Here is a 23,299-nt window from a genome sequence, read left to right as displayed (position 1 = left end):
AAATGGCGACCAGAAATAGTAGAACGGAAGAAAGCAGAGGATAATTTTGGTTGGTACATTCCCAGACTTTGAATTCATTTAATTTCAGATTAAGATTTGCACGTGAAAGTAAACTGTGAATTGTAGACTTTAAAATTTTATGATGGCCTAGTATTATATTCGAACTAAACATATTGACAGATTGTTGCCATCCATAGTCAGTTTCAACTAAGAGGCTGTATGTTGTAGGAAATAATGGTGGATGTTGGAGGGTAAAGAAACCCCAAAGTAAAAAATGCAGAGAGGAAGGGAGAGAAAAGATTCATGACGTGTAGAGTGTGTATCACCGTACAAGTCCTCCAAAGTCTCCTTAAATTTTAAGGGCTGTCTTGTAACTGAAGATAGATGAGCAACGGTTTCATTCTTGCCTGTACTGTAGTGTACGTCCAGACACGATCCTGTGTTCATGTGGTTCACACAGAATACATATCTGCACACATCAGAACCATCATAAAGTTCTACCCATTGGATATTGGCACAACAATTACATCAAATTCATAAATTTAGAACCATTCTCTTTAACGTGATGATAAAGTCTACATATCCACAACATCTTCACTTCGATACTATTTTGAAGTTACCATGTAGCAATCATGCATCCTTGCATTTACTTTTCTTGGAGGAGTGCCAGAGTTCTACCATCCCTCACCTCAGACATTAATTACAGTGTGTCCCCTGTGAAAGCACAGACCTCCACAAATACATTTATGCAATGGGCATACAATTTCAACTTACCTTTACTTATTGGCAGCCACCCAGTTTCGAAGATCATAGCCCCATGTTAAAATACCAACCCATAATGGTGACTGTGTCCCGTATTTGAGAAATGACTTTTTTTGCATTTGGCTCCATTTAAAATTTTGCAGCACTGAACTAGTGGGCAGGTTTTTAAATTTTAGCTTCAAAATAAATCAATGTCCTTCTGTCTCCATAGAGAGTTGAGATTTCAAAATTAATTACTGATTTTATGAGATAATCATTGTAAGACGTTCAAGGAAATCTTGTAAACATTCCAGCTGTGAGCGTCTTTCGATGACAAGATATAGAATTCTCTTTGATCAAATTCCTTTCGCCACACTATACCTTTAAAATACAACTATCTCATGAAACAGAAGATTTTTATTTTAAACCTACATTATCAGAGAATCCCCAACAGAGCCCATTTTATGTTGGCATCCACCATTGTGTTACTCTCACTTCACATGTATCAGAGGCCTCCATGTGAGCCCCATCTGTTGGCGTAGAAAGATATCGTTCTTTCAGGGAAGTTCACATACAAATACAAAGCTGATATGTTCCATCCTGTAATCTTAATGCAACACAAGATTATTTTGGTTCTCCTCTTTCTCATGTATAAATGTTTTGGACTGTAAATTAGGTCAAAGCTGGTGATCTGAGCTGAGGCTCACTTGGATGCTTACATGTACATTCTTCCCACTTTTAGACAAGCATGTACATTGAGTGATGTATTAATAAATATTTGATCCTTCACATGAAGGAAGAATCCCCTAAATCTCACAAAGTTTAATCAAAGTTAGGAAATTTAGGAAAATGGAAATTTCTCAGTATAGAATTCATTTTACTAGGTCATGAGGTTCCACTTCACTCCATCAAAAGTACGAGCTGGACAGGATTTTGGTTATATTTTCACATGCTCACCCCTTCTGTACAGTACCTGAAAATGCTAGCACAGACATTTGACTTAAATTATCAGTACTCATAAAAATGTTTAACAAATGTCTACCTGTTAGTTTTATTGCAAAGATCTGAGCATATTTATTTTGAGAATTGCCAAATGTTGGGTGATATAATTTAGTACTGTGTCCTGATCAGTGTTGAGGAAGTTTAATTGTGATCAATCATTTGAAAAGGATTCTACTATTGTTCTTCCCTTCTGCAGAAAAAAAAAACAGACCTACCTACCGTCTTTTGTTATAAAGTGCTTGTAACATTAGATACACAATATTTTAATTTCAGCCCCATCGTTAATAACCGAATGGTATGGTGTTGTTTGTCTCTCTATATGTCTGTAAACTTTATGGTGTTAACACTTTTATATGCACACCGCTTCATTTAGGGCTTTTTTAGGTTCCTTTGTACTTACCATTGAAAAGACTTTACAGAGTTACTCCCATTTATGTGATATGCTAATTGGGTTTTCATATCGTTAACAATATAAAATCTATTGAACAGCTTTTGGAAGCTCTTATCAAGTTGAGCTCGTTAATATCTTTTTGCTATTGACCATGCAGACTATGGAAACTGGAGCCCAATTTCATATATTGAGGTTCCAAAATCATTTCTTTTCTTGCTTTTTTAAGTAACTCAAATTTATGTGCTTATAGTGTTTTTTTTAATTGCTGTATTACCGCAAACAGAAGAAGTTTTTTGATGGAATATTAAAACCTAGAACTTTATCCATGACATCAAAGAAATTTAATTTTTTTGTCCTTTATCACATTTTCTTGGATAAAACTGTTTTGCAGAGGAACTACCTTGTATTAACAGACTTGTGCACTTTGTTAAAACTTCTAGACTACTTAATTAATATGTTGTTTGTACATGCTGAGCTCATAAAAGAATCATTACTGGTAATTCTGTTGCAAATTTTGTGGGTCGTTGAGACCAATATTGAAATTTCAGAGCTATATTAAGTTCTTTATAGAAACTTTATTGGGATATGGCGGACATCATTCAACTTCAGTGACTACCGGTACATCATGTTTGCTAATTTTGTGTTGGATTGTGTGTGGTTAACCTGTTATAATAAGACACAAAGAAATGTCATTTTGAAAATTAACTCAAAAATATTGGTTCTGCCTTTGAGCTTTATAATCAAAATTTCTATAAATTTGAACAGAACTGTTGTTTCTTCTTTGGATTATGTTGCATTAATGTATGTAATATTTGTGCTGGTATAAATGTAATAGTCTACTGTTTTGATAATCTTCAAGTTGTAACATCATTCTTGCACTGATTACCAAAGATATATGACCATTACTTCTTTAATACATGGTGAACTGAAGAGAGTTCTCTGGCCCCAGACATCTTAAATCTTACTCGACCATGATTTTACATCTGTGCTAATTCCACAAAGTCAATTCTGACTTGCATGTAAATTAATAGTTGAAATATGATATTATACCTTATTTGGGGGTCATAGAATTAAAATTGTGAAGACCTCATAAATGTTATCCTTAAGACAAATGTATCAAAAATGTCCAGAACTCGGAACTAAGCTTTGTGATAAGGTTTGAAATTGTGATTTCAGTCAGAAATGGCTATGCGGAATCACTCTCTGACCCTAACATCACAAAGCAGTCTTAAACTTAGCCTTACCTTGTGATATTATTCCTGAACTTAGATCTGAACTTAATCTCTAATTTTGTTGTTGTCATGAAGGCCTAAGGCAACCAGTTGTATTAAAATGAAACTCCTTAAGGAGATCCACAATTTGAGTGCATTAAATGGTATTAAAGTTTGTCTCTCGTCTGACTTAAATCTTAGGCAGTTTTGTGAGGTGTGAGGTCTGTCAGATACCTGTCAAAAGGGTGGTTGTTTCCATGACTCTACCTGAATTCCCTTTACTCACAAATATGACCACCATCACAAATAGTGAGATATTAGCAAGTGTGTCTTTGATTCTATCCTGCTGTTAGTTGTGGGCCGTTTGCAAATATACATATTAAATAGAGATGACCTATCAAACAACATCAAGTGTGTCACGCAACACACCAGATATTACATTTACCTCCCCGAGTAATATTATTTCTACAAATCAAAGAATTTGAGTTTGTTTACATCTTAGTTTTACTTTGATAACTTATATTAAGGTAAACTATGGGATTTTCCTTCCATGATTATTTAGTGTTATTCTCCACAGTTTATAAATATCGCTTTTGTTTCCAACATTTTTACACTCAGACGCCATGGCGTGGAAAAAGAAACAATTGTTTCATGTGGCTCCATTCTGAGCTCAGCCGTGTGACTTCATAATACTTGTACAGTCTACTTTTACATTTCTAGGTCATGCAACATTATGACATGAAATTATACATCATATGTAGCCTTGAAATATCTAGGTGAACTGCAATGACCTAGGCTTGTCGTTGATTGCTCTAAAATGCATGACCTCTTCGAATGGAGCGAAAGAGAATAACAGGATGAAATATTCCGGTTTTGCTTCATTTTTTCTATAGTCTATAGTAGAATAGATTTTAACACCTTCCTCTTTGTGTTATGATGGTGTTAAACCCTTAAATATTCAGTGATTTAGCTAAATAACATTTAGTGACATTTGGTGGGTATTGTCTTTGCAGGTGGGTAGAAAAGTTTGCTCGTCACAATGAAATCCCACATGGACCCAGATGAATGTGGTCATCCAGGACTGGAAGACATTCAGTGGGAAGATGACATCATGAAGTCTGTTAGTGGTAAGGAAAGTACATATACATATCCTCATGATCCAAATACTTCATTACTGTGAATCATCAACCTTTCAATCACTGAAGTACTTTTTTCTGAGGAATTGATGCATACCATTATTATGAAAATATTATTAATTTGTGTGATTAAAGACACCAGCTTCACAAAACTGTGCAAATTATTCCTGTACACCTCATAGTTCTCTCAAAATGTTTCAATACAATGGTTACAGGGGCTTTAGAGAAGGTTGAAGAATTAGGGTAATTTATGTCAACCATTAGCCGGCTAGTAACATCCGATGTACTGGGCTTCCTTGGGAGAACTTTGAGCCAGGGTTGTACTGTAGGCTGAACGTGAAAGCAATGCATTTTGTTTTTATTGCTTAGAAACCATCGCCAACGTCTTTACAGTGTGCAGGTTTTGTTTTCCAGAGCTCTAACACACAGTAGTTAACTAATCATTAGCCTGTACAGATTATCCTTGCTCACCTGTGATAGTTACACAGTCAGTAATTTTCCCCAAAGTACTCCCCATATTTCTGTTCCAGGTTACTTACTGTTAATACCTGCATTAGTGGTATAAATCTAGACTGTGCCATTCACTGTGTGTTTATAGCTCCATTTGCTAAATTGACTTAATGCCAACTTTATGTGTAGATGTAAGGCTGTGTGTAGACTAAGTGAATATTTTATGCACCACTCTGTCTTGGGTGTCCTCTCAAATGAATGTGAACCCTTCAGTTCTCATGTATATTAATGTGAACAAATTACAGCCTATCCAGTGGTAGAAGAATTTTCTTTCCTTTAATTTGTATTGCGACGATTTTAAATTCTCACCACTGACATCGTCAAGGAACATTACTTTTAAATTGTGTCCATTCATACCTTGGTCAGAATGTCAGTTGCTGCAACACTTTCTGCTATAGGTCGGGCTGCTGGTGCAAAGTATTCCAAATTTTCTGAAGGTGCAAGGCATCTGCTGTCTGAGGAAAAGCAGTGTGCCCTATTCTGCAGAGGTAAAAAGTGCAAGTACTGTACAGCTGACAGTTGGACCGACGACCAAAAGGCTATTAAAGGACTGTATTCTCACTGGTGAGTCAGTGTGGAATGAAGAATATTCTCATACTGTGGCATAAGTAGCTTATATACTGTACATTTTTTGTGTCAATAAGCCATAAGATTACTATGTCTTCATACTTAAATAAGCAACTCTAGGTGGTCAGCATGCCAGTACGGTGCAATGACAGCCTCTCACGATTGCATTCGCTGTGAGTTTAAGTCCAGTGAATAGTCATGGATTCCCCTCGGGCCTTGCCCGGTTACCTTCAACCATAATGTTGGCCATCGTCATATAAGTGAAATATTCTTGAATACGGCATAGAACACAATCAAATGAATAAATAAAATAAACATACATATCATTTTCATTTATGTAGGTAGTGTAGCTTTTAACACATATTGATAAAAAAATGTGCCACACTTCATAAAACACCTCCAGCACTAAGCATACAACTGTAGTGATACATTGCTAAGTGCTGATATCCTTTGTATATGTGTATTTAACATGTTGAATTTTGAATGACAAACACCATATAAATTAATGAACTAATTTATGTTTTGTTTTATAATTTTGAAAATGTGTGCCCCTTTGTAACTTGGGATACCATAATGAAGTATTCCTAATTAACACCAGTGCAATTCCGTCAGTATCAAATTCCATGAGAGAAACTTATGTTTAATAAATAATTCATCAAGGCGAAGCTGGATATGCTTTCTTCAGTAGTTCATTAATGTGCAGACATCTCATGTTGTTTGTGTGTGTGTTTTAGGGTGACAGATAATATACTAGCCATGGCCAGGCCAAGTACACAGGGAATTGAAACTTACAAAATAATCGACCAGTTTAAAGAGTGAGTATTTTTTTTCAGTTTGTCTAGCGTGTAAATATTTCATGTATTTATATACTGGTTTCTCAGTGCCGATATATACTATGCCCAATCCCTTCCATTTCTGAACCTTTTTTTAAGCCCAATAAATATTTTTTCTTGGATTTAAGATGGGTCTGTTTAGTAGAGATTGCTCTTGTTTCTCTTGACGTCACTATCGTCTAAATTTTTGTGCCTCTTTTTATGACATGTTTGAAAACTGTGATTTGCATTTAATCTACTCTCATACATTGAATAATAAACTTTGCCTAGTGTGCATATTATTTATTTTATACGACTTCCTTTTTAAAACCACAGTGGTACGTGTGTGAAGTATTTCAGTGTTTTATTTACTTACTATTTGGTTGTAGAGCGGGTATCAAGTCTGTGATAAACATCCAGAAACCAGGAGAACATGCAAGTTGTGGGGAGCATCTAGATGAGAGTGGCTTCTCCTATAACCCTCAGCTTTTCATGGACAATGATGGTGAGCTTCTCAATATTTCTCAATGTGAATACTTCCATAGGGGGCTCAAGTCGTTAACTATTTTTCTTTTTTAATTTTAAAAATGAAACCTCAGATACTGTCATCTTTATATAAAGTTTCTCCATTTCTTCTGTGGAGAGCATTTGTTTTTGTTTCGTTTTGTTTTTTGTTTAAGATGTCTTTTGTTTTATGTTTCAGTGTTTTTCTACAACTTTGGCTGGTAAGTTTCAACCAGGAGATTGTCATGCAAGTATTCCCATAGGATAGTGCTGCCCTATTTATTTTGGGATTCTTCTTCACAAGAAACATTGGTTGAATCCCATTTTTGCACAAGGAATTTTGAAGATTTTCCTGATTTCAGTGTTCATAGGGCCTTGATGGCAAGAAGCAATTGGCAGAGCACTCCTGTGTGGTATTCCCTGAAGTTTGTAGTAGTTGTATAAATGGCTGTAAGCAACAATAAATCAAAACAATATATGAATATTTATCATAGGATTTAGGAATTAAGACTTGCATTTGAATGGAATCATTTATTAATACAACATATATACACTTTGACAGAATACTAGTTATGACCAGGAATCGACTGAGCTAAAGTTATTTGAGACTTAACCAGGTGTTACCGTTTGTTATATAACAACTAATAATATAAAATGTTACCATTTGTTTTTAATAGAAGAAGACATGATTCTATCTTTACTTTAAAATGTACAGATTTCAACAACAGGCCTAGACTCTGACCAAGCTTTTTATATATATTTGTGAATCAGCCTTGCTGTAGATGAAAATGTCTTACAAATAATCTTGCTACTGTGGTTCGATGCAGGTTTGTACCTGTGTTCACGTTGCTCATCAAGCGTTACTTGCTGTGTGACCAAGTGAATCTAACTGCAGGTATGAGCACCCAGTTTTAATCTTCCTTCTTACAGGCCTGACTATGGGGTGGCCTCACTGAGCACAATCCTGAACATGGTGAAAGTCATGCAGTTTGCTGTCATGCAAGGAAAGGTGGCCATCCATTGCCATGCAGGATTAGGTCAGTCAATAGCTCTATTTTGATGAAATGCTTGCCCCATGCAAATGATAGCTCTCCCAAAATATTCCATGGGAGTAATTGGTATCAAAACAACATAACTGTCCAAGCAATTTTAGATAGATGATGTATCACTGGCACAGACTTTGCTACTTGTAATTGCACGGCTTGGGGGTCGCCTCTAGAAGATCTCATAGCTTCACTGACATTTAACTTCTATAACAGTTACAAGCCCTTGATGAAATTGGCCCAAGATGACAATGCTATAAAATATGAGAGGGGTGTGTTCCACTCATTTATGAGACTGCCATTGGTGAATGGATTCCGTGTCCCCTGGAAGACACAGTGTGGAGTCCCAGAGGTCATGTTAAGTCACTGTCCGTGTGGTAGCTGATGGAATAAGTGGAACACATCGCTGGAGAGTTCTGTGTTATGTGACTGTGTGTAAACCCCCAGTTGTGATGAACCTCTACTAAACAGTGAGGTATTGGGCCTAAATAGACCAAAGAATACTCTCTCATATAATGTATTATATATTTTGGATTAATTATTAAATGGGCTTGAATATATTTGCATGAAAGTCTGAATGTTGCACTGATATGTAATTTTCTCATAGATGTACCTTGTAGTTCTGTTTATAATGAAACATCCAAAGATCAACATGCAATGAGGCAGTGCTAGATTTTGAATAAATTGAATAGTTACACAGTTTATTTCGTGTGATCTTTATGTTTTGAAGGGAGAACAGGTGTGCTGATTTCCTGTTATCTAGTCTTCACCAACAGAATGAATCCCAATGAAGCTATTCATTATGTCCGCAGTAAACGGTGAGTAGTTTCTCTGTGAGAAAAATTTTATGACCTTTTTTCATACCCTACAGTAATAATATAATTAAGATGTACAGCATAGAGAGTAAGACCAGAGCAGCGACAACGGTGTGATAGCTGACAAATTGTTGCACGTAACTGGTAAAATATGACTTCTCATCAATAAATCACTCTTTTGAAGTGTTGTGAACGGAATAATATGAACAAATTTGACATAAACTTTCGGTAAAATACTGTAACTTCTCCATATTTTCAGATGCATTTTTGAAAACTGTATGCCATGATGCCTTGCGAGGGCTGTTGTTTAAGTCGTAAACTCTCCGTGGGGAGTAGGGGCTTACTTATACTCGATCAGTGACCTTTGGTGAAGGCCAGTGGCTGTATTTTGCTTATATATCATTAACATTGCAGGGGTATAATTCAGTTGTCATTTCATGAAATGCATACATTTTTCTTTACAATACAGTCCTAATGCCATTCAGACCAGTACTCAGGTCCAGTGTGTCCAGGAGTTTGGGCAATATCTCACCCCACTAAGGGTGGTCTTTGCATCACGGTAAGGCAATGGCGTCTTTACAACATAGTAACTTATATTGTGATTAAAATCACGATTTCATGTGATTTTATATCAGCCATTGAAAGAAGTCATGGGTTAAAGGAGTGCAGAAGACATTTGTACAAAACTTTCATTTAATATTATTGTGCAGTTATTCCCTGATAGTGAACAACCACCTGCTTAGTGCCACCTAACGTGACATATAAAGTAGCTGAAATCCTTGAACTGTCATAGCTATAGGCTTTCAGAATATGACAGCTTTGCCAAAACAGCTACTGTAAGGAACCACCAGGCTCATAACTTCCTAGTACTGAATTTATTTATTTATTTATTTGAATTGTGTTTTACGCTATGCTCAAGAATATTTCACTTGTACGACTTTGGCCAGCATTATGGTGGGAGGAAACGGGGTAGAGCCTGGGGGGAACCCATGACCATCCGCAGGTTGTTGCAAGACCTTCCCACAGACAGCTGGGCCTAGCAATGAATGACCACTCGTTGTGTGGTACAGGTTAACAACTGTTCATCCTTGCTGTGACACATAACAACTGTGTGCCTGTGAATCCATGCGGCCATATGTAGACACTCAAAAACCAAATTCTACAGAATCAACAAGTGTATATATATATTGTGGATGTAACTTTAAAACCCCATCCAAATACAGAATGTGTATTTCATTGTTATAATTATAGTTTCTGTATGAATGCCCCTTTTTGCCAGTATTACAAAGGTTGTGGAGAGGTTTCAGTTTTCACACAGCATTTCTTGTTTTGGCAAAGATATGCACTCAGCACATACATGTACATTGTGGTTATTTCACTGTTTGTGGTTATTTCACTGTTTGCATGTATATACATCGCATGTATTGACTGTCCCATGGTGTTGTTTTATTTTCAGCTCTTTGCTTGTCCAGGAAAGTTTTCTGCCAGTGTATGTGTAACAGCTGTTATGCATAAAACTCAGAGTTTGTAACAAATACACCTCCTGCTAATTGCTTTTAACAAGAATAGCCATGTGATCTCTTGCTCAATATTCGCCTTCTCTTAGTGCTGTATAATTATCCTGTATAACCATGCTGCCAACTTGTAAGACAAAGCCGTTTGAGATTTCGCTTGTCTCTTAAATACAGTAGTTGTCTATCTAATAGCATGCTTTCTAGAGTGTTGTGGTTAACCAAAACAGAAATCAGAAACAGAAAAAATAGAATGTCAGTCAAGCTGTTATTTTTGGTTCTTATCTAAGATGCCTGAGTAACTACTATAAAAATGTAAGACTTCATTGCATATTGTCGATTTTTGTACATGAATATAGTTGTCCCAGTGTATCATAAATATGGTACATACTGTGATTCCTCTTTTTAAACTTGATGCTTGGTAATTGTAATGCCAATGTGGAACTTAATTTAGGCTCTAAATTAACCATAAGGTGGAGTATGGGTGAGGGAAAGTAGATAAAACTACATACTCATTAATATGGTAGCAGTTAAAATGTGGCAAGAATAAGGGTTGTGTATGTACTTTTTTCTGAGTTACGTGCATACAGTACATGTATACATAGATTAACTTGTGATGGTCACAGTAAATGTAACAGTGGCAGACCTATGCATGATTCTCTTGTTGTGTACTTGCGCTTTTCTTTGTAGCAGTAAATTTGCTCTAATTTTGCTCTAATGTAATAATTCATGTTGTTTCTACATGGTTATAGTTTTTGTAACATTTGCATCTTGTGACTTGGCAGGAAATGCTGCTTGAACTGTCACTTTCACCTTGTCTTCGCTCTGCCCATGAAATAGTTTGGAGCCTGCAGTGGCAAAGTGGTTTACTTTTCCAGATTGTAATATGTGGGTTCAGTCCATATGAACACCTTGATAGTACTGCTTATTACTTTGTGTCCAAGTAGAGCCCCTTTTTAGGAGCAAGTAAGCTCAGAGACAAGAAACTATGACTAGGTGGGGGTGTCAGGCCTGGTGTATTAATGCACTGCCCATGTGAGGCAGCTCTAAGAGTATCATGACTTTGACTCTATTCTGCTATATGTAAATGAGACACCTGACGAAAACCAACAAACAAGTTACCGGATATGAAGCTACTTACATTTTAAGGTTTCTGTCCGGCCGTATGTGAGGTCTGCTAGCAACATAGCAACATGGTCGTGCTGCCTTGTTTCCTCCCACCATAGTGTATATTCTTGAGTATGGTGTGAAACACCAATGCAATAAATAAATAAATTTGAGGTGTCCGAGCTCCATGAAAAGTTATTAGAGGATTGTCTTGTCACTGGAAAAAGTACATCCGTCCTGTCAAAAAAGATGCATGTAAAAAGTCCATTCATTTTGTTTGAACATTATTACTAATCTTCAGAATTTATGCTACTGTGTACTGTATGTTACTGATTCTGCAGAATCTGGATGTGGTTATTCATATATTTGGTTATGCATTTAATTGCAGCTCCAAAGAAGCACATGAGTTCACTTTCAATCAGTTTCTAAATCGACAGAGACATATACTTCATGGTTATGAGTCAAGGAGATTGAAATACTTACCAAAGGTAAGAATGTATTCCTCTGATTTGCTTTCACTTTATTCTTCATCATCTAAATACACTTGACAGCCCACCATTGTGCTTGCATGGGTTGTGGAGTATATATGTCAGTCAGAATGCAAATCATACACTTAGTGGGTGTTTCTCAGTTTTCTTGAAAATATATCCGGCCCACTGCCATATTAGGGGCAACGTAATTTTGGTCTTAGTAAACTTTGAGCCATCTGATGTAAAAAGCCTGGAATAGCAGTCATTCCTTGATGATTTCTGTTGTTGCAGATTATATTTGTGGTCTGTGAACGCCTGTTAGAGCTGAGTGGCTGCCAACATGTGATTTCACGCTCGAGCACCCCGTCCAGTGTAACATCAGAAATCCGAAAAACCAAGCCTGTTGCAGCATCAGGATTACAAAGCGATGTCCTTCACCTTCCTGTCTCTCTTCATAAGAGCCACAGCATGTTGGAGCTGACAGAAAAGGGACTGTCACCAGGCCTTTCCCACTCCAAGTCGGATCAACAGCTCAACAAAATCGACCCCGATCAGCCTTTCACAAACGGGTACTGTGAGGATGATGACACGGAAAAGGACGATGTCAGTTTACCAATCCTTGAGACAGGGGCACCCTTGGAGTCAGGGAAGCCAGGGATTGCAGCCAGGAATGAGGTTGCGGAGGCCTTGGCTGTAGGTGTTTATGACACAGCTGCTGTGAAAGAAAAACTCATTGAATTAGAGGTATGTGATATCTAAAATATGTCTTCAGCATTCACTTACAATAAACAGCTAAAAACATTGTATTTCTCATGATTCTCCATGAAAACAGCTGTACGATTTGTGTGGGTTCAAAACTTCAAAGTGAAACTGTTTGGGGTCATAACCCACGTACACCAAACATAAGTACTGTTAATCTTTAACCATTTCAACCAATAAAGCACTTTTTCAGTGGAATTAATGCATACAATTAGCCCCACAGTTTTCTTAGAATAGTTTAAAAATATTGGTTGCAGAAAAGGTTGAAGAATTAAGGTAAATTGAGATATTGCCAGCCTTGGTTGAAAGAGACATCTTGTTGCAGGAGGAACTGAACGCTTCTGACAAAGCCTGGCAGCAACTGTCCGAGGAGAATGACCCTCTGGTTCTGAGCGGTTTGCTCTGGGACTGGCTTAACCATCTTAAGGTACAGATACCTGTATAAGATTTAAGAAACATTGACTTTTTAACTTTACCAGTAAATAACAGTTGTATATTTATTTTTTTATGGGTTGGTTCATATTTTAGGTCAAGGGCCAAATAAGATTTCTGTGTATAAGTTTTGTGAGTTGGTTCATATCTTGTTTTTAAGATATGAACCAACTCACAAAAACTATTCACAGAAATCTTATTCAGCCCTTGATCTAAAATAATAGGTAATTGTACAAGTGATTAGATCTTAGTCATCTAACTTGTTCTCTTGAATGAAAGGTAACAACACTGTCCAAAAAGGAACTCCTCTAGCAGTGCGTCACAATAAGGGGACTGCTAACAGTGCCTCACAATAAGGGGACTACTAATGGTGCCTCTCAATAAGGGGACCTGTAACAGTGCCACACAATAAGAACAAAATTTGAGTAGTCGTGAATCAGTGTTCGTGAAGTACCAAAAAACTTTTGAATATTTAATAACATCTTGAGATTTTCTTTTCTTTCAACATTTATCTGAGTAGAAGAATGTTAGTATATAACATATTCATTGCATGAATAATCATTGATGGATCTATTTCAGTATAATCAGGAAATTTCTGAGCTACATGTATGTTGTTTGATGGTACTGATCTTCAGAATTTGCTATTTTGTGTGATGGAAGACCTGAATTTCTGGCAGATTTGGTCAGGAGAAGTCTATCTGTATAAATATTTGCATAGTTGGTAAAGTGGCCAGTGTATTGGAATTTCGACTTGCTGTCAAATAAATGATCATTAATATGTTGACATTAAGGATTTGTTCACGTTTCGGGGGCCTGTTGGTCTGATTGTTAACGTGATAGCACAGTACACAGACCCAGGTGTCTCTCACCAATGGGATCACTGATTTCAAGTCAGTCTCATTCTGGCTTCCTCTTGAATCGTATGTGGCCAGCAACCTGCAGATAGCTGTGTTTTTCCACCTGACCCTGCCTGGTTTCCTACCATAATAATACTGGCCACCACCATTTAAGTGAAATATTCTTGAGCACAGTACAAAACTCTAATCAAATAACTAAATGTTCATGTTTGACAGGAACCTGTTCTGAGAGCACAGGACATCAGCACGCTCCTAGATCATGTGGATGATCCTGATGTTGGTTTGAAGAGACTGGAAAAGGTGATACTTCATAAATATCCGTCATAAATCAAAGCTACATCAAATACTGCATACTCTTATGCTAATATTGTGCGAGAAGACAGCTAGAGATAATGATCATTTTGTGTGTAACACTCAAGGGTGATCTATTACAGCAAAGAACAAAGAGTGCTTATATCAATATATATCAGCAATATCTTTGTTGAACTCCAGAAAGAGAGTTACAGGTTCCTCATTTCAGTATAAAAATGGTTGAACCAAATGAAGGCGTTTCACCTTTTTTCTTTTTGAAGGAAATCAATGTACTCAAGTCAGATTAACAACTGCTTTGTTTTTCTTTTGAATAGAGTAGAAGTTTTCTGCTGGAAGACTGCTTTATTTCATGTTTCTTGCACATCTATTGACCAACACTTCTTTGTTACAGGGTATTTGTGTGACTGTGGAGTACTTGATGAAGGTTTTAGTTCACCTTCAGCCCCTCGAGGAGGAGTTGGAGGATCGGGTCTTTGAGATTCTGCTGTCACACCTGACCCACAAGACTGTGCGACATGATCCAGTCCTCTCTCCCACGCCACACAAGCCCGACCACTGGGGAGAGCTGAAGGGCAGTGCTGCCAAAAAGCTATTCCACTTCTTTTACAAACTGCTTGACCTGGTGGAACAACGCCAGGTGAAGCCACAACACTCGTCCCAATCTGTGCCTGCCAACGGGCATTAGCCCCACCATGCCTGGCCAGGAGCACCACTTCATGACCGTCCACAGACTTTCAACCATTTCATGACAGAACATAAATACTGAAGGTTGATGTCCTTTCGTTTTCCTTGATGGTTTGCATTACTCATTATCTTAGTCTGAACTTGTGATATTTTCAAGTAGTAGAATTGTTGATTTGGGGCAGTGGGAAAGGGACTTTCTTTGCCATCACCTTGAAAATGACGAAGAATTAGATATTTTTTGTTCAAGTCTTTGAGTAAATGTAGTCTCTGTATAATCTCGGTATGCATTCCCCATGAGAGAGCTTAATTAAGAATTCATGTTTTCAGGTTTTGTTTCAGGTTTGAATTCATGGATTGTTTTGTTAGAAACTGTATTGTCATGACTTTGTTTATTTTGTACTTTTGGATTATTCTCTCCTCAAGGAACTCTATATCAATTAAGTCACCAGTTCAGAACTTACCACTGCTCATTTGTCATCACATTGCAGCACTTACCATAAGTTTTTATGCTTGCATTATTACCTTGATTTGTTCCCCCGTGACAAACCTTCAGGTACAAACTTGTATGCTACTGTCACCATATTCTCTCATTTAACTGAAATTTGCCTACATCTCATTGAGCATTACAGAAGTTTAGGTTTAAGTAATTAAGTAATGCATGCATTAAGTAATTCTGGAACTCGACTGCATTTCCAGCCTGCTTTTCAGTGACTAAGTGTTTACATACATGTATGTGGCAGGTTACTCATTGTACAACTGTAACTAGAAACTAAATAGCACTTCAGGAGTGATCAGTCATTAGTTACATCATTGTACATGTACATCACAAGTCACTAGAATGATGGTCTTAGTTTGCACTCCCTACATTTAGCATGCATGATGCTCTTAACATTTTAGTATTGTTACTGTGGACTGCATGCATTTTAGCATTGTTACTATGGACTGCATGCATTTTAGCATTATTTAGCCTAAACATGATCTATTTTAGCTGTTATTTTATTTGTTACTCCATGAGTTTATGAGTAAGGCAGAAATTTTGTGCAATATCTACATGTACAATAACCCACAAAGGGCACCAAAACTTCAGGTATTAAATATGAACAGCCATTTTTCAGAAAACAGTTTACAAGCATCACATACTGAGTTATCCACATGCTTTGGTTTTTCACAGGATAGTGGATTAAATGGTCATATTTTTTCACCATGATAAATTTTGACCTTAATTTGTTTTTAAAATGGCAAAATTAAAATTGGATTCTCACTTCTTTTGCTCATTATCTAGACATTCTAAAGGCTGTGTATTCCTTTCATTTCAAGCTTGTTACATTGCAATACTGTCATGTAAATAAGTTGTACAAGTAATAATTTTTATTTTGTTTAATCTGTTGTGCTGTGTTTTGAGTATGAATTTATATATCAGAAGCTACATTTATTGATACAAAGTACATGTGTTATATGTTTTACATGCATTATGTAATTCTGGAACTGAACTGCTTTTCCAATATGATTTTTTGAGTGATTTTGTCATTTAATGATTGAAAACGTGGATTACAGGTGCAAAAATTTTAGAACCCTAGTTCTTATCGCATTAACAGCTTTTACAAGGTTAATTCTTACAAGGTTAACACTCAAACACTGATGAAGAATCCTTGGTTTCATTATACATACATGTGTACATGTATGTCTTTGAAGGCCTAAGGACCGACAAGTACAGCATATCCCTGTGTTTTGTCCTTGAAATGATGTACGCAAAGTTAATTTTTGTGCAAGACTTAGTAGGTACATGTGTGTGGAAGTGATTTTAATTTTGGATTAATAAGGTAGAAATGACATGTTTGTTTTAGATAATTGATCAGATTGGTAGCAAAACCGGTAGTGTGTATGTACAATGGGCATTTGTATTGTAGATTTTACAATAATTGTGATATGTATAAAGCAATATTCTAGTATGTTGTGTTAGATTTATTTTTACCTATTTATTTCATATATACACACATAGGTTGTGATCCTGAGATAAATCCTTTGCAGATAGTAATATATTTCAAGCATCTTTTCTAAAGTCAGTTAAAAGGTGTTCTTTGTCAACAAAATATAGCAAATCAACTACATGTACATCCTTCAGAAAAATTAATGACGGTCTCACACAAGTATATGATACTTTAAATATACACATCATATAGGTGTTAGTTATCTGAATAAATTTTATGAAACCATAGTAAAAGAGAATAGGTTCATCTGTTAATCTTTTTAAGGTATGTATATGTCATTTTCTAATGTTAATATGCTGCTAATACATTAGTCATTTATTCCGTCCCTTTTACAACAGATTGATGATGCTTTTGCTCGATATTTCCGATCTCATAAATAAAGTAGCACAATATTTGTGCAGATTACTTTGCCATAATACATAGCATTTGGTTATTAAATTTTTTTTGTGTCTTGTTCTTAAAATGAAGTTCTTGCAGTTCAACTCCTAAGAGCAGTGGTCAAGTGAGTGGATGAGCAAACTTGAGAAGAAACCTTAATTTGGAAACAGCTCATGATTATGTTGAATACTCTTTGAAAGAAAAAAATTCAGCTTTCTCACCTGCACATTGTCTCAGATGACCTAAGGTAATTTATTTCTTTCACTGTTGCTTAATACTGAAGGATTCTACACTTACATGATAGCGGTCAGTTTTAACTGTGGAGGAAACCCAAGCCAGGAGTAAAGCACCAACTTTTCTATACCTATTAGTGGAGGGAATAGAGGTCTTCAATAAGCATTAGACTAATAAAACAGTCACATTAGTGTCGTCAAAGTGATTTTAGTTACCAAGGCCAACAAACAGTGAGAGCGGGAATTCTACAAATTTCCTGTCCAAGGCCAGGATTGAACCCATGTCTTGTGTATCATAGGCACTGAAAGACGAGCAGGGACATTCACAAAAAGAAACAACAACATGACAACTACTCAAATATTCTTTGGAGTTCTAATGTATATTACTTCTGGCTTTTCAATACTACCCTACTTCTAATTTTTGGGACACCTGGTCTGCTATTTTCAGCCAATGTACAGGTAGCTGTAGCAGGAATATTTAGTTTCTTATTTCTCACATAGTAGGACAATCTAATGAACAACATACTCACATCTTTACTTTTCAAAAAAACTGGGAAAGGAACATAATATTTTCGGTGCTACTAATATCTGTCCCAAATATTAGAAGAATTAGGGTATCCAAAACTTGGTAATGACAAGATCAAAAGGCCTTAGCTGTTCATTATCAGACTTACTCATTATTAGAATACATGTAGGTCCTGGGTGCCGTTTTACAAAGCTGAGCAATTTTCTTCAAGCGCATTTACTATGGTGATAGTCTTCATCAATTTATGTTGTCATGAAGAGCTTTGTAAGGCCCAAGATCTTGTCTTCCAAGTATGAACTGGACTGATGTGAACATGCATTAGGGCAGACTGTACAGAGGAACAATCACATCATATAGTGTTATCTGTACTTCATTTACAAAGTAATTCAGCTCAATCAGAACTCTGTAATATTTAACAATTAGAACCCTTATAAAGTTGGATATACTAAAAAGCATAGTGTAGTATTTAAAATAATTCATTGTTTATATCAGCAGATTATACCTATTTTTTTTCTTTTAAATTACAGGTACATGTATAAATGTTGTTATTTGTACCCTCCGCACTCAAATTTACAACTGGAGTATTTACCGAGTATTAGCATGTTGTGTAAGATGCAACTCAAGTCCTCAATTTTCATTGTGGTATTTTCATCATTAAATGATACACCTCATCAATTTCATCATTGTTGCTAAATTAAAATCACAGGTAAATCATCATTGAGGCATATTTCTCTTAATAACCCCTTTCAAAGTCACACTTCCACAGCAAGTCTTTTCCCTCCATATAGCGTTTGTAGTTGATAAGAAAAGCATCTGTGGCCTGAAAGTAAAAAAAAATTAGGTTTGAAACAGATTAGAAGTCCAAGGCACCACGAAAAATTGTAAACAATTCTGCAATCATTGGTATATTTCTACATTACACTATGCATGTTTTATTTAATGTATAAAATAATATGTATAGATTTTAAAGTTTGCTATTTAAATGGCTATTAGTTTTATGTCAGAGTCACATCATGGATGTTCAGCGGAATGATTTTAACTCAGGCGTCACATATGTCGTACCGTGAGCGTGGGGGTAAAATAACAAGGAAAGCACTGTTAAACAAAACAAAATGTACTGCAGGTGTTGAGATCAGGGTTTGCGCATATGTAGAGCACAACAGCACGAGGGGTATATTCCATCCTTGATTTGGTGTATACATATAAAATGTTGTAAAGTACTGAATTCCTGACTTGGTGTATTGTGTATTAAGATCAATGCTAAACAAAATGTTAGATTTATTTATTTATTTATTTGATTGGTGTTTTACGCCGTACTCAAGAATATTTCACTTATACGACGGCGGCCGGCATTATGGTGGGTGGAAACCGGGCAGAGCCCGGGGGAAACCCACGACCATCCACAGGTTGCTGGCAGACCTTCCCACTTACGGCCGGAGAGGAAGCCAGCATGAGCTGGACTTGAACTCACAGCGACCGCATTGGTGAGAGACTCCTGGGTCATTACGTTGCGCTAGCGCGCTAACCACCTGAGCCATGGAGGCCCCCCAAAATGTTAGAGGTGATATTTAAAAAAGTACATCATGTATTGACTTGAAGTTTTACATGCGTTTAAAGCACAACTGCACAAGGGTAATGTTTCATCGCTGATGCTCTGTGTGTATATTAATGACCGTAAATTACGAAATTCATGATTTCAGCACTTTATGTATTGAGATAAAGTTTTGTATTTATGTGTCTCCTACAGGTAAGCTCTTTGGCAGCCTTGCTACCATTTCTAAGTTTATGCATTTAGTTGTCGATTGGTGTATGCCATACTCAAAAAACTGAAAAATTCAACATTTTCAATTTTAATATTGAGATTTGAGAATAGATGGACAAGATTAATGATTCATGCAGTACAGAAAATGAGATAACTTGGTTCATCTGCATGGTTGGGTCATACATTTAGATCAAGCTCCACTAAACACACCATCATCCCAAATAATTTTAACTTTTCTTTCAAACACAAGGTTTACACAAATATTATTTGCCGTCTCAATCACGAAGATGTTGGGTAGCATATCAGAGAGGCGTTTACCAGGGATGTGATGGTTGGGCCTGAGCAGTGAGGGGTGATAATAACTCCAGGTTCTGTCCACAAGGGACTATCTGCAGGTAGTGGCTCCTTCTCAAATACATCCAGTATAGCTCCTCCTAGCCACTCAGACCTGTTGGGATAAACAGACAGATGGACAGATGCGCACACTGACAAAATACACACATGATCATGCAGGGAGAAAGGTGCATGGAGGATGACTTATGAGTTTACAAAACAGCTAAAATTGTGTCACTAAAGATGCAAGCTTCAGAAAACTGAAGATTATTTCTGTACACGTCATAGAGTGTTTCAAAATACTGGTCAGAGGCGGTTGAAAAGGTCAAAGAATTGAAGTAAGCACACACTGGTACCGACATGAATTTACAAATCACTGATGTAAGATGTAATTTTTCTTCACGTGACAGTACATGTATTTATTTATTTGATTTGTACTCAAGATTATTTCACTTTTATGGCGGCAGCCAGCATTATGATAAGACGCTCCAATAGCAGTACACGTAAATCATGGATGCTCATGGATGAATTGGCAATAGCAAAGATTGGAAGAGACATTGTCAAATGTAACACAAACACCCTTGAACAGCTGAAATGTGTTTTTCACACTGAGAACAATTTCAGAAGAATCTGACCAATTCTTACCGAATTGCTTGAATCAGTTCATCCTCAGAGATGACATCCCCTCTTCCCACATTGATAAATACTGCTCTCTGAAAGCAAGGCAACAGGATGGGCTGTTTTTGAGTCATGATGCAAATCAACTTATGCTGACTAATGAAACATTCTCCTCTTTTAAAAGTTCACAGGACTTTGATGATGATACGCGGTAAACAACTCTTAAGTGGTCATTTGCAATGCTGTGGGTATCTGCACATCATATCTGTGGAAGTTCATCAATAACTGGTTTCCTCCACTCTTAGAATAAGTGAAAAACTCTTCAGCATGGCAATTCACCACAACCAAATTATACAACTGAAGGGTTTGTATATCTTTACAATTTAAATTCCCAGGCCTAGAAAGGGCAGCTAAAAAAAATAAAAAGCTTTTTCCAAGTTTTTCATGGTTTTCAAGGTCACCTACATAAAACATACCTTTGCCTCACAGTTTCTCAACATTCCATTGTTGAGCAATCCCACTGTTTCTGGAGTGCTTGGCAATACATTACAAATGTAATCACAGTTTACAAGGATGTCCTTCAAGTCTGCTAGCAATCTGCAAAGAAACAAACATGGTTAGAGGTTTGTGAGGTACCTGGAGGTTTGTGAGGTATCTAGCAAGTCTTCTGCTCAGTTTCCCGTCATAATTTTTAAAAAATTAAAATTACAAGCAAACAAATACATTCTTGAATAGAACACCCACCATGAAATAAATAAACAATCAAAATACTGCAGAAAATTCATATATTCTATGTCACTGAGAATGCTATATTATCTGATAGTATGGAGGTATCTCATTGTAATACTGGGTTTGGGACTGACATGATATGACAGGTACAATTAGTGTGTGCATATTATGTACTATAAAGCATAAGATATACATCCATAATGTATTCATTGCAATCCCTTGTTATAGTTTTTTTACTATAAAAGACACCTGTGGTGTCTCATCCAATATGGATTTGCAACACAAAATAGACTCATACAATACCACTCTATAATGTACAAAACACTTCACAATAACCCAATATTACAATAAGCTGCATAATAGAAAATAGAAATGGCTGAAGTTCGGTGATCAAGTGTAACTGTTTACCTGTACTCACCAATATCTCCACACCTGTCCAAACCTAACCGCAGTTCCACAATTTACCAGTACTCATCAACATCTTTATACCTGTCCCACCCTAACCACAGTTCTAACGGTTCACCTGTACTCATTAACATCTTCGCGTCTGTCCCACCCTACCACAGTTCTACGGTTGACCTGTACTCATCAGCATCTTTGCACCTGTCCCACCCTAACCCACAGTTCCACAATTTACCAGTACTCATCAACATCTCCATACCTGTCCCACCATAACTGCAGTTCTACGGTTCACCTGTACTGATCAACATCTTCACACCTGTCCACCCTAACCACAGTTCTATGGTTCACCTGTACTCATAATCATCTTCGCACCAGTCCCACCCTAACCACAGTTTCTACAGTTTACCTGTACCCATCAACATCATCACACCTGTCCCATCCTCACCTTACTCCATACTGTTTACCTCTACTATCAACATCATCACACTTGTCCCAGCATCACCTTACCTCCATACTGATTACCTGTACCCATCAACATCTTCACACCTGTCCCACCCTAACCACAGTTCAACAATTTACCAGTACTCATCAACATCTCCATACCAGTCCCCAACATAACCACAGTTCTACTGTTCACCTGTACTCATCAACATCTTCACACCTGTCCCACCCTAACCACAGTTCTACAGTTTACCAGTACTCATCAACAATCTTCACACCTGTCCCACCCTTACCCCAGTTCTACAGCTTACCTGTACTCATCAACACCTTCACACCTGTCCCACCCCTTACCCCAGTTCTACAGCTTACCTGTACTCATCAACACCTTCACACCTGTCCCACCCTAACCACAGTTCTACAGTTTACCAGTACTCATCAACATCTTCACACCTGTGCCACCCTAACCACAGTTCTACAGTTTACCAGTACTCATCAACACCTTCACACCTGTCCCCACCCTAACCACAGTTCCACAATCTACCAGTACTCATTAACATCTTCACACCTGTCCCACCCTTACCCCAGTTCTACAGCTTACCTGTACTCATCAACACCTTCACACCTGTCCCACCCTAACCACAGTTCTACAACTTGCCTGTACCCATCAACACCTTCACACCTGTCCCATCCTAACTACAGTTCTACAGCTTACCTGTACCCATCAACACCTTCACACCTGTCCCACCCTAACCACAGTTCTACAGTTTACCAGTACCCATCAACACCTTCACACCTGTCCCACCCTAACCACAGCTTACCTGCACTCACCAATGACTTCACACCTGTCTCACCCTCACTTTACCTTCATGCTGTCTACCTGTACTTATCAACATCTTCACACCTGTCCCATCCTCACCTTACTTTCCATGCCATTTACCTTGCACTCATTAATATCATCACCTGTCCCACTTCAATCCAGCAGCACTCATTTACCTGTACTCATCATCACACCTACCTCATTCCTT

General features: G+C 37.2%; 2 protein-coding genes across 3 annotated transcripts in view; one reads left to right on the top strand and one right to left on the bottom strand.

Moving 5' to 3' along the window:
• Positions 1–10: 10 nt before the first annotated feature.
• Positions 11–17,234, top strand: LOC135470284 (protein tyrosine phosphatase domain-containing protein 1-like). Of its 2 annotated transcripts, XM_064749130.1 has the most exons (15): positions 11–49; positions 4,359–4,472; positions 5,390–5,555; positions 6,293–6,373; positions 6,760–6,875; positions 7,074–7,095; positions 7,805–7,911; positions 8,648–8,735; positions 9,202–9,291; positions 10,189–10,221; positions 11,739–11,838; positions 12,112–12,564; positions 12,905–13,006; positions 14,085–14,168; positions 14,572–17,234. In XM_064749130.1, the coding sequence occupies exons 2-15, from the start codon at positions 4,385–4,387 to the stop codon at positions 14,863–14,865; spliced, it is 1,824 nt and encodes a 607-aa protein (XP_064605200.1). In that variant the 5' UTR covers positions 11–49; positions 4,359–4,384; the 3' UTR covers positions 14,866–17,234. The 2 variants fall into 2 exon arrangements, with proteins under 2 accessions (XP_064605200.1, XP_064605201.1); XM_064749131.1 differs by lacking the exon at positions 10,189–10,221.
• Positions 17,235–18,619: 1,385 nt separating this feature from the next.
• The window catches only part of LOC135470919 (glyoxylate/hydroxypyruvate reductase A-like), a 7,877-nt gene continuing 3,197 nt past the window's right edge, over positions 18,620–23,299 (bottom strand). The window contains exons 6-10 of the mRNA XM_064749967.1: positions 22,356–22,389; positions 21,179–21,299; positions 20,730–20,797; positions 20,070–20,199; positions 18,620–18,809 (exon numbers count right to left, since the gene is read on the bottom strand). Of these exons, the coding sequence (XP_064606037.1) occupies positions 18,723–18,809; positions 20,070–20,199; positions 20,730–20,797; positions 21,179–21,299; positions 22,356–22,389 (440 nt within the window). The 3' untranslated portion in view covers positions 18,620–18,722. The remainder of the gene's footprint in view (positions 18,810–20,069; positions 20,200–20,729; positions 20,798–21,178; positions 21,300–22,355; positions 22,390–23,299) is intronic.

This window comes from Liolophura sinensis, chromosome 7 (assembly GCF_032854445.1).
Source record: "Liolophura sinensis isolate JHLJ2023 chromosome 7, CUHK_Ljap_v2, whole genome shotgun sequence".
NCBI classification, from domain to species: Eukaryota; Metazoa; Mollusca; class Polyplacophora; order Chitonida; family Chitonidae; genus Liolophura; species Liolophura sinensis.
This window is presented reverse-complemented; position numbering and strand designations above follow the sequence as displayed.

What these genes read in the sequence shown, in the direction of transcription:
- LOC135470284 (XM_064749130.1), top strand. Translation starts at nt 4,385, where the DNA reads ATGAAATCCCACATGGACCCAGATGAATGTGGTCATCCAGGACTGGAA. An exon ending in CATTATGTCCGCAGTAAACG is followed by an intron (nt 8,736 to 9,201) that starts GTGAGTAGTTTC and finishes TTTACAATACAG; the next exon opens with TCCTAATGCCATTCAGACCA. An exon ending in AAAAACTCATTGAATTAGAG is followed by an intron (nt 12,565 to 12,904) that starts GTATGTGATATC and finishes ATCTTGTTGCAG; the next exon opens with GAGGAACTGAACGCTTCTGA.